Below are 14,913 nucleotides of genomic sequence, written 5' to 3'. Positions count from 1 at the left end.
TGCGCCTGAGGAACATAATGAGACAAAACCACAAGAACATAAACAAAGAAATCACACTACAACCATTTTGTCACTTTCAAACTTGGAAAATTTACTACGATAGGTCCAGTTGGATTCGCCATCTAGAACTTTACATTCTCACAGACAAAAAAGATATCTTGCCAAAAGTTGGTCCTTGATGACTATACCATCTGTTATTGAGACTGTCGATGAAGAAAGCAATAATCCTCAGCTGTAGGTGCATTATATGTAATCAAGTAGGTTAAACTAATGAAGTACAAGATTTTGCTGCATAATCTTCTAAAAATGAACAGGTCAAAAGAAGTAAAAGATCAGAAAACTATCGTCTGTAATATGCTTGCCATTTGTGTACGGTCAAATCGTTTTTCTCTGAGGTCGGACGTCTGATCGTGAAATTCTAAATTATAAATGAAAACTTTTAATTCAAACTCATAACAATACGAACATTTAAAACGGGAACCGTTCACATATTTGTTACATCCATAACAATTCATTTTAGAAATGAAATTAATCTCATATTTCGCCTCAAAGTTAATGTAATCTAATCGTTTCGTCATTCATCAATCAATCATGAGAACAAAGGTTTTTCAAAACTTATCTTTCTCTCCAAAATTGTATACTTAGTTTACAGCCAGGTCTGGTCTGCAAAATGAATGGAATTATTGCAGGAATTTTTCTGGCCATCGTCGTCTCATCTGTTGATTGCTACAATTACTCCGAAGTGATTGAAAAGTCGTTGCTTTTCTATGAAGCCCAACGATCGGGAAGACTACCTGCCAGTAACCGCATTCCATGGAGAGGAGACTCCATGTTAGATGACTGGGATGGTGACGTTGATTTAACTGGTGGATATTTTGATGGTATTTATGCATTAACGACTTAGTGGGCCGTCGACATTCATTCATGCATTTTTTAACAGCTGGAGATCACATCAAGTTTAATTTTCCATTGGCATGGGCAATGACCACACTTGCAATGGGTGGAATCGATTTTAAACAGGGATATCAGTCCGCTGGACAATTCGACTATCTCTTAGATGCAGTGAAGTGGGGTGCTGATTATTTTCTGAAAGTACTATTCGCTCAGCACTGACCCATATCGTTGGTTTTTAAATAAATTTCGATTTTCCTTACAAAGTGCCATACAGGTGAAACCGAACTGTATGTTCAAGTTGGAGACCCCAGTGTAGACCATAATTTGTGGGACGCGCCAGAACGATGGAAAGATCCTCGTCCAGCTCATAAAATTACAGCCGAAAAACCTGGCTCTGATATAGCTGGAGAAACATCATCGCTATTTTCTGCAGCGTCTATACTGTTCCGCGGTGTGAATGACACATACAGTGAAGTGCTGTTGGAACATGCCAAGTCCCTATATGAGTTTGCAAAGACTTACCGGGGCAAATACAGTGACAGTGTCACGGAAGCGACACCGTACTATGTGTAAGAAAATCAGTGCGATGGTCAGAGTGTATAGAAACTGATGTAACGTAATTTGTAAAGATCGAATGACTTTGCTGATGAACTTGTTTGGGCTGCTTCGTGGCTGTATAGAGCAACTGGCGACAGCAGTTATCGAGTCGACGCGGACAATTTCTGCGATGAATATGGTTTGCAGGAGACTAATGGATTCAGTTGGGATGCCAAAATATCTGGAGCCGATGTGAGTACAGTCTGAAACAACTTCATATGACGAATATGTATTTTCGTTCAATTAATCAGGTAAATTTATATCAAATGACACGGGAAGAGCGCTATGCCGAAAGACTAATTTCTTTCTGTGACGAATTCGTTGACGACACTCCTCGCACACCAAAAGGTCTAGTTTTTATTTTCCATTGGGGCTCACTTCGAGCGGTTTCAAATGTCATCTTTATTTGCCTACAAGTACGTTGAAAATTTCCCGGAATGATTAAAGCATCCGTGTCTAATAACTGATCTACACAGGCAGCAAGATTGGGCATTAATGAACAGAAATATCGAGACTTTGCCGTCGACCAAATTGATTTAATGCTGGGCGGATGGGGTCGGTCATTTGTTTGTGGTTTTGGTGATGATGCACCGATTCGACCTCACCATCGATCATCGTAAAACAAATCCGATTCACACCGAAAGATCAGTAAAAAAAATTACTTTCCAGCTCATGTCCAAATCCACCAGATGCGTGTGGATGGGCCTTCTTCAATTCGGATGCACCGAATACCCACATTTTGTATGGAGCACTCGTTGGCGGACCAAATTTACAAGATGAATATGAGGACGTACGAAATGATGCCGAGCGAAACGAAGTAGCTGTCGACTACAATGCGGCTTTTCAAGGTGCTATCGCTGCACTGGAACAATTTTCCGGAGTGGGTTATTTACACTTAGATTACCAAGTTGTGCTATTGTTAGGAGTAGCTCATGGAATAATTAAACTTTTCGCCAGTGGCTATTGATGGGAGAGGAGAGACAAAGAACTCAGGTATCAAAGAGGCTATTTGCTTGTGAATAAGAATAGTTTTAAAGTTCATTTTAATTGACTGTTCGAATTTACTGTGATAAAAATCAGGTAAGCCGCAAACATATCGCAATTGAATGATTAAATCTACTACTTCTTTTGCTTAAAGTATGACCTGATATACTTCATTCGTTTTCATATTTATTTTGTAATACCAGTTGACTTTTCTCGTCGTATCGTGTCGATAACAGATGAATGAATCACGCGTGTTATTGATAATGATATACGTTGTCGACGAAAGGTAAAAAACTATTCCTTTCGTACGTATCAACCAATAAAAAAAAATCGTACAAATCGATGAGAGCACCTCCATTCTATCTATTGACATCACAATCAATACTCTTCTACGACAGATGTCTACTTTTTTTGTTTACAATCGTCCTATTTCCAAATATATGTCCGACCATTCGGATATGTCCATTGTCACAATACAAAACGTATGATCTATAGATGCCATATCCTTAATACTCCGGTTTTACCATTGTGTTGTACTCACATATATCTTCATCGTTTCCTAACAAATTGTTTGTGTCCCTTTGGATATTTATTTATTTTACTTCTTCGTCTCCTTCATTTTTATTTTTGGGATGCGGATTCGCATAATACGTTATAAATGAACATGTTGAGACTTGACTTGGACATTACCTTTTGCCTATAAATTTGAAAATATTTTGCACCACCAACATCAACGACATTTTAAAGAAATGTTTGTCCGCAAAATAAATATTATCATTTTCCATTCACTATTATTGGTTGTAAAATCATATTGAATTCGATTTGTATTTTTTCGGGCCGATGACACACCGTACTTACGTTGTAAATTGAATTATAACGAAAGAAATATAGAGGTTCAATCACACACCACTCAAATAAAAGTAAGGAAAGGTGATCAATATGTTGACAAAGGTAAAGCATATTATACAGCAGAAGCCTTTATTTGTTCGAGGAAGCATATCACAACGAGTTATTGAAATATTACATGGGATGAGTTTGTGATTACGAAAGATAAAAATTGAGCCCACGTGCAATATAGAGTTGAACAATCACATCACCGATGAGTTAGATCATCGCTGATTTTCGCGTTGAACTATGAAGAAAATCATTTATAGAAGTTATCGTTAAATTTCTCTTCAAGCATAGGGATGAAATTCGCATGTCAAATTTTTCATCGATGAAATGAGCGCTGTTTTGGCGCCAAACAAACATTGAAAAATTCATCGCTCATTACGTCGATGAAAAATTCAACAAACGGAAACTGCTGATTTCTCAATTAAAAATGATAATTTAGTGTTGTTTATCGATAATTTAGTGTTGAAACCAACGTTTATACTTTAAAACAACAAAGAAAATTGAGTAACAATGACAAAATAGTCCTATTGAAAAAAGGTCCTAGAAATACTTAAAAAAATCTGCATAAAATCAATTGAGGATTTTCTACCAGAGAATCCATTGAGGACTTTCTACCAGAGAATCCATTGAGGATTTTCTACCAGAGAATCCATTGAGGATTTTCTACCAGAGAATCCATTGAGGATTTTCTACCAGAGAATCCATTGAGGATTTTCTACCAGAGAATCCATTGAGGATTTTCTACCAGAGAATCCATTGAGGACTTTCTACCAGAGAATCCATTGAGGATTTTCTACCAGAGAATCCATTGAGGATTTTCTACCAGAGAATCCATTGAGGATTTTCTACCAGAGAATCCATTGAGGATTTTCTACCAGAGAATCCATTGAGGATTTTCTACCAGAGAATCCATTGAGGGTTTTCTTCACCAGAGAATCCGTTGAGGGTTTTCTACCAGAGAATCAATTGAGGATTTTCTACCAGAGAATCAATTGGGGATTTTCTACCAGAGAATCCATTGAGGACTTTCTACCAGAGAATCCATTGAGGATTTTCTACCATAGAATCCATTGAGGATTCTCTACCATTGAATCCATTGTGGATTTTCTACCAGAAAATCCATTTAGGATTTTCTACCAGAGAATCCATTGAGGATTTTCTACCAGAGAATCCATTGAGGATTTTCGACACCAGAGAATCCATTGAGGGTTTTCTACCAGAGGATCCATTGAGGATTTTCGACACCAGAGAGTCCATTGAGGATTTTCGACACCAGAGAAACCATTGAGGATTTTCGACACCAGAGAATCCATTGAGGGTTTTCTACCAGATCCATCGATGATTTTCGACACCAGAGAATCCATTGAGTTTACTTGTGTTTTGTGTTGCTGGTCATGAATGATTCACCTTCTTGTTGATGTATTGCCATTGAGGATTTTTGACACCAGAGAATCCATTGAGGATTTTCTACCATAGAATCCATTGAGGATTTTCTACCATTGAATCCATTGAGGATTTTCTACCATAGAACCCATTGAGGATTTTCTACCATAGAATCCATTGAGGATTTTCTACCAGAGAATCCGTTGAGGGGTTTTCTACCAGAGAATCCATTGAGGGTTCTCTACCAGAGGATCCATTAAGGATTTTCTACCAGAGAATCCATTGAGGATTTTCTACCAGAGAATCCGTTGAGGGGTTTTCTACCAGAGAATCCATTGAGGGTTCTCTACCAGAGGATCCATTGAGGATTTTCTACCAGAGAATCCATTGAGGATTTTCTTCACCAGATAATCCGTTGAGGGTTTTCTACCATAGAATCCATTGAGGATTTTCTACCATTGAATCCATTGAGGATTTTCTACCAGAGAATCCATTGAGGATTTTCTACCAGAGAATCCGTTGAGGGGTTTTCTACAAGAGAATCCATTGAGGGTTCTCTACCAGAGGATCCATTGAGGATTTTCTACCAGAGAATCCATTGAGGATTTTCTACCAGAGAATCCATTGAGGATTTTCTACCAGAGAATCCGTTGAGTGGTTTTCTACCAGGGAATCCATTGAGGGTTCTCTACCAGAGGATCCATTGAGGATTTTCTACCAGAGAATCCATTGAGGATTTTCTTCACCAGAGAATCCGTTGAGGGTTTTCTACCATAGAATCCATTGAGGATTTTCTACCATTGAATCCATTGAGGATTTTCTACCAGAGAATCCATTGAGGATTTTCTACCAGAGAATCCATTGAGGATTTTCTTCACCAGAGAATCCGTTGAGGGTTTTCTTCACCAGAGAATCCGTTGAGGGTTTTCTTCACCAGAGAATCCGTTGAAGGTTTTCTACCCCAGAGAATCCGTTGAGGGTTTTCTACCAGAGAATCCATTGAGGATTTTCTACCAGAGAATCCATTGAGGATTTTCTTCACGAGAGAATCCGTTGAGGGTTTTCGACACCAGATAATCCATTGAGGATTTTCTACCAGAGAATCCATTGAGGATTTTCTACCAGAGAATCCATTGAGTATTTTCGACACCAGAGAATCCACTGAAGATTTTCGACACCAGAGAATCCATTGAATATCGAATTGAGCTATACAAAAGGTCTCATTGGAGTCCTTCAAGAGCTCCAGAACATATGTGTAAGATAGTGTACAAACGACATTATAGCGTAGATTTGAAACCGCGACACATTATGAAGGTAGGTCTACCATATTTTCGCCAGTTGTCTCTTTCATCATTGTTGAGCAACTCTCATAAATGTAAAAATTTGAAATTGAAAATTTGTTGATCAATTGCTTATATGTATACCTTAGGTAACGCTACCATTTAGCATAAGGAGCTCATTTCCAAAACGTACCAATTCCAAAACTGCATACATGTGCTAACTTTCAAATAACACAGAACCTCATAGAACAAGAATCTGTTTTTACAAATCTTCATAGTCGTGTCCTAAGCTCAACAATGTCAATAAGTTTTTCTTACACTTTATTTTGCTATCTCAACACTTTCTTAACTTTAAATCGCATTCCGAAACGAAAGTTGAATTAAAAACGGTTTTTCGTTTCGAATATAGATTTCCAACTTTCAATTGTAATTGTTGTGAATTTGAGCCACCATAAAACTATCGTAAAGTTGAAACAAAAACCGAATTCCTTCTATACCAGTAGTCTTGTGTATGTAATGTTGCCTCCGGAATTACATACCAAATGGTATTCGCAAGTCTATTATATTCAGTATCAGCAGATATATTTATTGTGCAAAGAAGAGGACGACAGAATGTGGTTTAATAAATTTTCTATATATGTGAAGCGGTCATAAATTTGTTCCGGAAGGGAAAATGTGATAAATATTAACTACAAGGCATTATGAAGTTGAAGATTGTTATGTAATCTAAATGGAAGATCATTAAATACAGTGGAATTTTGTTATTAATTTCAGAACTTTGCAGTGCGCTAACAACATGAACTGAACAACTGGAAAAACTTTACTGAAAGAAAATGTTCCGGATTTTCGGTATTAAATTTCCCTTGTATTGATGCGGTCATGGTTTGAGCGAGGGACCAGCTATTGACGGAAATAAGCTTAAATAACAAAATATTAAGCTGAATTTAATGACGGAATTATCACTTAAAACTTACATCGATGTCGTTTTATTTCATACTATTGACGGCCCTTCATTGTAGGTATGTACACCTACGGGTGTGTCTACTGTCCAGTCTAATGCAGATGAGTGTTATATGTAACAACATGTCTCAGACATAACCAACTGCTGATAATTTCGATTAAACTAACGTCCAGCAACAGGTAGGGTCAGTGCAAGCAAGAATTGTTGTCTTAACATGTCTTTAGCAGACCGTGTAAATTCAGGTTCAAGAGGTTCAGATGTTATAGCCTCAAAAACACATTATTCTGCTCGGCAGGTGTGTAGGATTACACGACAGCTGAGTCTGGGAATAGCGTTCCTAAACTTACGAAGTAATCGATTTTCTATCAAACACTTGCCAAAACTTTAAACAAAAGACCTTCCAGATTTGATAGTAATGTATGCTTGCTGTCCCTGAAAGGTTTATGCAACATCCTGCCTGCTTACAAAGCTCGATTCCCAGATATTTTTTGCTAACAATTTTTTTGTGTTCCCGATTTTCCGCATGTGACAGAGTTCTTTGTTTACTTGCCACAAATGTTTGCTTACCATCAAAAGACAAACAAAAACCGTTGTAAAGATCAACAAACATTTTCTTGATGACCAGTAAGCGATAAGAAGAGTTGGCCCCAAGCAAACTTATATTACAATATACACCACACACTCACAGCCACACACACACAAAATAATTGTTTGTCTTTAAAGTTTTGCGAAAAGTTGAATGGATTCCTCTACCATACACATGTGTGTGGCAATAAATCTCCTCCGGATGGTAACAGAAGGACACACTCTTCTCGGTTGCAATGAAAACAATTTTGTTTGTTTACGATGAACTAGAACCGTCACAGATCTCGGTACGTTTTTTTTTTCTCTCTATCGAAAACAGTCGGATGATTAATTATTATGAAGAAGTGGAACAGATAGCCACAAGACGATTCACGTTTCTCTAACTTTATTAAATCAAAACCAATTTTCGGCGAATTAATACATGATATTGCATAGTATTACGGTGTACACCTGGTAATACAGCAAGGAAAATTACCTTTAGGGTATCTGAAATTAGGAATTTATAACGCAATTTGATTCCCTTCACGCTCCGTTGAAGAGGTAATCTGTTGATTATTCACAAATATTATAAAATTCCAAGAAATGTTTTGCTATTAACGTTTCTATCATCTTTAAATTATATAAATTTCTTGGAATGGACGTTATTGTACTGGAAATATTCCACGGATTCTATGGATTCTATGGATTAATCCTCTTTGATATTTTTGAAGGAAGATTTGATCGTATGGTTTGCAATAACTATGATGTATGAAAACAAGCAAGCTATTCTCGCCTGGAGATTTACATTGATTTTAATCATCGTATGTGCTATCTGCAACCGCTTGTCAATAGTCCAGAATACACCATTTACATTTACAACGTCCAGAGAGAACTATTTGCAACTGGGTGCAAATAGTCCATTTGCATCCAATTGTTTGTACAAGGAAGACCATGTCCGGAGCGATAGCGGAGGACTTGACGCAGTCTAACCCCCAAAAAAAGAACGAAGAATTTTTTTTGAGACGCGGCAACTATGTATAGCCGAACATTTCAGTTTCTGTCCTTTGGACTTTGAAAAAAATTTGACTGGAAACAACCAAAATTTTACCAAAACGAGCCGTCAGAACAGTCGGAGCGTTTGCTGCGACTGAGCCCCGTGCGAACCCGTACATCTATTTCGCACGTGACCCTAGTGCGTCTGTCACCCTAGTTGAAGTCAAATTATTATGAAATGTGTACATCTTACAAATTGCGCATAGCGCAATTACGAAGCCCCGTACGACGTTCCTTTCAAATGTAACACAAATTTCAAGTTGACCTAAAATTTTAATTTATTGAGAGGCCTAAGGCCTAGTTACGGCCTTAGTCCAACGACCCAAATTTAATTTTTTTCAACATCATTATATTCGACCTTCGATTACCTTCCAAATGAAACAAAAATTAGGAAAATCGGACGAAATTTACTCGAGATATATGCAAAATACACTTAGGGCCGTGTAGCGGGCTTAGTCCAAGGACCCAAATTTAATTTTTTTTTCCAACAACATTCTATTTGGTGTTCGATTACCTTTTAAATGAAACAAAAATTAAGAAAAACGGATGAAATTTACTCGAGTTATATGCAAAATACACTTAGGGCCGAGTAGCGGCCTTAGTCCAAGGACCTAAATTTTTTTTTTTTCAACAATATTCTATTCCTCGTTCTATTACTTTTCAAATGAAACAAAATTTAGGAAAATCGGATCAAATTTACTCGAGTTATATGCAAAACACACTTAGGGCCGAGGACCCAAATTTAAAACGTTCTTCGCCACATTATATTCGGGCTTCGATTACCTTTCAAATGAAACAAAAATTACGAAAAAAGGATGAAATTTACTCGAGTTATATGCAAAATACACTTAGGGCCGAGTAGCCTTTCACTTCTAGGGCCCTAACTCACGGGCCATTCACCCGATTTTAATAAACTTTTTTTTCCTAAATCGGTATCAACATTATCTTTTGCCGTTTCATTTACATTTCCAACTTTTTTTTTGCCGTAAATATCCCCAAAAGACCTTAAAGCACTTAGGCGGCCCTAACTCACGAAGGGCCGACCTAAATATGCCCATCTTCGAACTTAGCCTCACTATTTTGACTATCTTTCAATGAAAAAAAAAAATTTGAAATCGGATTTGATTTACTCAAGATATCGACGTAACGGACAGACGGACAGACGGACAGACAAAATTTTTATTGCGGATTCGTCATCTATGAACATAGGCAAACACTTTGCCCTTACCGTCTGCTTCGAATTCCATCAATTACACACGGCATCGTAATCCTATAAGGTATAAGCCCCTTTGTACTTCGTACGGGGCTAAAAATCTGCTTCGCAAAGTGACAGATGTTACGGAGCAAGAAAATTTATTTTTTAGTAAAAATTATTTGGCAGATGATGAGAAAAACTAAGCCAGCTTGTTTGAACTAGTTGGGTGTACAATTTAATTTTTGCGTAACGAAGCTGAAAGCGTCAACTCTAACGATATCATTCATTTTAGAAATTTCACTTCAAAGACTGCGTCACACTTTTCTCGAAGAGATTTTTGTTGGGATATAAGTTTTTTCTAACTTAAGCACCCAATTGTTAGGCTAGTTTGTACCGGAAGATCCAAGTTGCTTCTGTTGAAACACGTAATCGTAATACCAGTTTGTATAAGGAAAAATGAACCGTTACAAGGCTATATTGGTGTAAATAGTGTTTTATGGACTATTCACACCCGGGTGCAAATACATAGTATTCTATAGATGTATCGATGTATCTATTTAGGGACCAGACAGCTTCCGTGTGACATTAGTGTCACAAGTGAGAATAACATATCTTTAGATTAGAGAGCTTACCTGCCATAAGCTTAACAGCTCTTCCTTTCCAAAAAGGATTTGATCGAGATTACCGCTCAATCAGCGGGTAGAACTACCTTTTTATGCCGGTGTTCATGCACCAACATTACCAAAGGTGAGGCCAGAGCCCATCTCAACCCTTACTGCACTTTCCCCGGGAGCAGTACCCCAGCGCATAAAGCGCAATTGAACCGACATCCACCACGTTTCAGCCAAGGATAGGCTCCTCAACCATCGCTGGGCCCGATACCGAGAGTTTCTCTGGTTCTCGGGGGGCTTCCAGCTCCCGTGGTACCGTTACAAACCCTCGGGTAGGGTACGTGGTTGGTATGACCACTTCGGATGGAATCATGAACTCCCAGCTCCGAGTTCACAAGTGAGAGTCTGGTACTTCATTTGTTATTGCACAACACTTATACTTGTACCAATCAGTATTTTAAATTAAATTTTCTTTTATCGAAATCATAGCGAGAACGTCATATAACTTGGAATGATGAGATGGTATGTCGACATAGTAGTTCTGATTAGAATTAGCATCGTCTGACAACAAAAAATGAGCCACCTTCCACGGAGTTTCGAATAACTTTCACGTCACTCTTCATCTTTCGCATTGAAGACGGTTGTCTTTGACATTCAAATTATATAAAGCCACTCCCGGAATGGGTTTTATTTATTTATATCGTCAAACGATAGGGGATGGAATGTTTGCCTTTGAAATGTGTGTGCAAAAGATGAAGAAGGAACGAAGAAGAAAAAATGTTTTGGAAGGAAAAACATTTTTTTTTATTTACTTTTCCTAATTTCATTACATCACTTTGAACAAGTAATGACTTTGGCAAATTCACGCTTTGCCTTTAACACTGCCGCATTAATGAATCGTCGCGGTAAATTTTCTATAGTACGTGCATTCCCGAAAAGACACAAAAATGTTCTCTTTTTTGTGTGTTCGTTTCGGTTGGGGTGTACGGTGAGGAAGAAGCGGTAAACTATTTAACATACATTTGAATATTTTTTCCTTTCGGTTGACTTTTCTATAATAGGTTGAAAAATGGCATTTCTACTCTTTTGGGTGCTGCCTGCCTTTTTTACATTAATTTTTTTCCTTTTTTTTTCGTGTGCTTTATTAATGTATATATAACGGTGACTTGAACTCTTAAACTGAACAATTTCAAATGCAAATTTTTTCTCCCATTTTTCGTATTAGGTAAGTAATGAGCTTACCGAATGACAGACAGGTGTATAACGCTAATTAGAAAAAAAATATTAATTATGTCACTAATTGAAGGTAATGCAGCATTTAATTAAATACTTTCTCGATCGCTGAGATGTAATTACATTAAGCGGTTTTTCTTTTGACGACAAAGAAGAATTCAAATGCACAGAAAGCGAAAAAAACCACATTGAAGTCAGACGCAGTTACTTCAAATTAATTCGAAACAGGAAATTAAAAATGTAGTTAATGTCGTAGTATAGTTAACAGAGCAGAAAACTTGAAAGCTTGACAACGTTTGAGTACAAATAAAAGTTATTCGAAGTTGAGTAGACAAACTTATTTAATATTAGACCTCTCTCGGTAAGACCGAGTCGGTATACTTATATATGTACCGATTATAATGGTACAGCTTAAACTGTATAATATATAGAACGCATTACAGTTGGATTATCCTTTTGACTGTGCGGTCATTTCGAATATCCAACCACAAGCTTTGTGTTTCTTTAGAGCGTAAAAATGAATCGAAAAATTAGAATTTTAATTTCCCCATTAAGTCCAGGTTCTTATGTCGAAAAAAATCGTTTAAATCGTTTCGCGAGCTGGGAAACTTATGGAAAATTTGACAAAGAGGTATGATAGAGGGGTCAAAGTTGTGGCAGAAATATTTTTTGTGGGTGTTGAGAACCGGTAAAATGACCGGTTTAGTGTAAAACTAAAACTCTCCGTTAAAGATGCTATAAGTCCAGTAGAAACCGAAACAAAACTTCATGGAAGCGAACGTAATCCGTGAGTTCTAGAATTGGGAATAGGGTGGAGCATTCAGAAGTAGGGGAATCATAAGAACTTATCGCTTTTTACCTCTAAAATGCTACAAATCCAGTAAAAACCAAAAAAAACTTCGTGGAAGCCAATAAATCCAATATTAAACAAAAAAAAACTTGGTGAAAGCAAAGTAATCCGTGAGGTGACAGTTGGGATCAAAAGTCGGTCTTTTCCATCTGTCAAAGTGACGTTTTAAACGTCAAACGAAAATTTTTATGCAAAATAGTTAGGAGCTGGAAATTGGGGTCAAAGTTAGCGGTTTTTTGTGTCGCTTTTTTTGGTAAGGAAATCCCAAAAATCTAAGAGCTAGGACATTTTTCCAGTCCCAGAAAAAAGTTCTTCCATGAAATGTGAGCAATGAGATATTCGAGTTTTCCACTAAACCGGTAATTTTACAAGTATTACCGGTTCTCGACGCCCACAAAAACAAATAGTTCGACAACTTTGACCTCTCTGGCGTCATATCCCATTGTCAAATTTTCGATAAGTTCCCCAGCGCGTGGATTGACACAAGAACCCGGACTAATTACGGAACCAGACTGAAAGTTATGCCACACATATACATCGCACCCATATATAAAACGTCAAGAACGGGTGCGAAAGTAATGTAATAAAATCGATTTTCCATTAAAACTTTCTGACCTTTATATTCCGTGCATCAGGTGCTACGATATCGAATTGCATTATTCCATAACAATTTTCCAATTAATCTTTTCAAAGTGGTAGAAAAGGTAGGTACTTGGATGTATAAGTGTAACCAGTTACCTTGATGCAAGAGAATCGTTTTATAAATTTTCTGTACAGTTTTTCCATCGACATCTCATAAGCATTCGAACTCCGTTTGAACGCATTTGGGAAAGTGTCTTACCATGTCGGCTGTTACAATGTTAAAATATGTTTCCATAAATTGATATGATTTCAACCTGGCATCTGGCACTATGAAGTTTCGAAAGTAAATTAAAGTTGTAGCACAGTTCATTGCAAAGGTAAACTTTAGAGCACTTGAAATGTTACAATATTTGCGTATATCAAGGACACAGCAAATATTTACTGATTCTAAGAAATTGGGAGATTGTAAACGATTCTCCACCTCTCACTGTAACTTCTAGTTAACATCTCAAGGGTATGGATGGTATTCAGACAAAAATATTGGAAAGGCATCCGATTTCGCATTGTTTGTCAATGTGTTTAACAGAAGGTTACACGACGTTTTTCTGTCTCACCCGAAAAGAGCTTACCAGAACATTGCTCCATTCGAATATTATCCCGAATACTTCAAAGAAGTGAGTGAATGTACACTTTAGCTCTCAACGAAAATCCAACACTGATTTATGTATTTAAATTCCCAGTCTATAATTGCCCATTTTAACTCAATATTTATTTGAATAATACAACCCCAGCTAGACAAAACCACATAAAACGTTAAATATGATCCACTCCTCTTTATCCTCTTCACTTCAAACAAAACGTAATTTATGTAAGAACATGTTGCCACAAAGGATTAAATTTCAATGCACACACTTCTAAGCATTGGGAAAAAATTAAATTGAGACCAGATGTCTATAGGCTTTTCATTTCGGTTCGGGTTTTTTTTTTGCATTCACATTTGCGTTGATCATAAAAATGTATGAATGAATGAAACATCTCTATAAACTCGCACCCTTTTAAAATCAGCTTAACCCCGATATCCTCTTTTTTCGGAATATTTTCTTCATGCGTTCGGCTGTGTGTTTGTTGTGCTACACCGTGTATCATATTATATAAAGGATATTGGCAGAGGTAAGGACATTTTTTTCCCTCTTCTTCATAAAAATGTGCATTTATAATACACATAACATTTCGGGAGACATACCAGAGCATTGACTGATGTCGGTGTGTTTTCCAGACTTGGATATATGTGGCACTGAAACTGTATCAACATTGAAATCCTTTTTCACATTAATTTTGTATACGTACAGTAAGCGAAAAGGATACACAAGAACGAATGTATGTGTGTACACAAGAGAATTTCGTAGCGCAACGTTATATTGGCAATAACAAGATTTTGTCATATTTTGGGTAATCCAAAAACTTCATGACAACATTTTAATAAAACGCATTACTGTAGTCCGGTGACGATAGGCGAAGGTGTCGCAAATTTTGTTACTCTATTTTCTGCTTGTGGATGAAGGTCAGCTTGTCCTTAAAAGATATTAGTTGTGTGAGAATTGAATTCTTATACTACAGGGCTTATTAAGTCGAATTAACCTCACAAAAATTCATCGAAATTCGGCAAAATTTTCTAACATTCGCTAAAAGATGGAGAATTTGGGCCTGTATATGACAAGCACAATCCATTAATCGCTTAACCTATTACAGACGGCATGCATTTGACCAGTATTACTACCAGTCTATTACTTCCATCTATCAAAGTATTTTAATCGGTTGATTTCAAATCTTGT

At 37.1% G+C, this 14,913-nt stretch overlaps 1 protein-coding gene across 1 annotated transcript; it reads left to right on the top strand.

Annotated features, from left to right (window-relative positions):
* The first annotated feature begins 556 nt into the window (after positions 1–556).
* On the top strand, positions 557–2,519 carry LOC119066572 (endoglucanase A-like). The gene is made up of 7 exons (XM_037169122.1): positions 557–881; positions 941–1,092; positions 1,159–1,463; positions 1,524–1,683; positions 1,743–1,907; positions 1,968–2,107; positions 2,161–2,519. The coding sequence occupies exons 1-7, from the start codon at positions 671–673 to the stop codon at positions 2,456–2,458; spliced, it is 1,431 nt and encodes a 476-aa protein (XP_037025017.1). The 5' UTR covers positions 557–670; the 3' UTR covers positions 2,459–2,519.
* Positions 2,520–14,913: the final 12,394 nt, after the last annotated feature.

The sequence above is a fragment of the Bradysia coprophila genome, chromosome IV (assembly GCF_014529535.1).
Source record: "Bradysia coprophila strain Holo2 chromosome IV, BU_Bcop_v1, whole genome shotgun sequence".
Lineage (NCBI taxonomy): Eukaryota > Metazoa > Arthropoda > Insecta > Diptera > Sciaridae > Bradysia > Bradysia coprophila.
The sequence above is the reverse complement of the archived record's forward strand: the minus strand, read 5'-3'. Positions and strand labels throughout refer to the sequence as shown.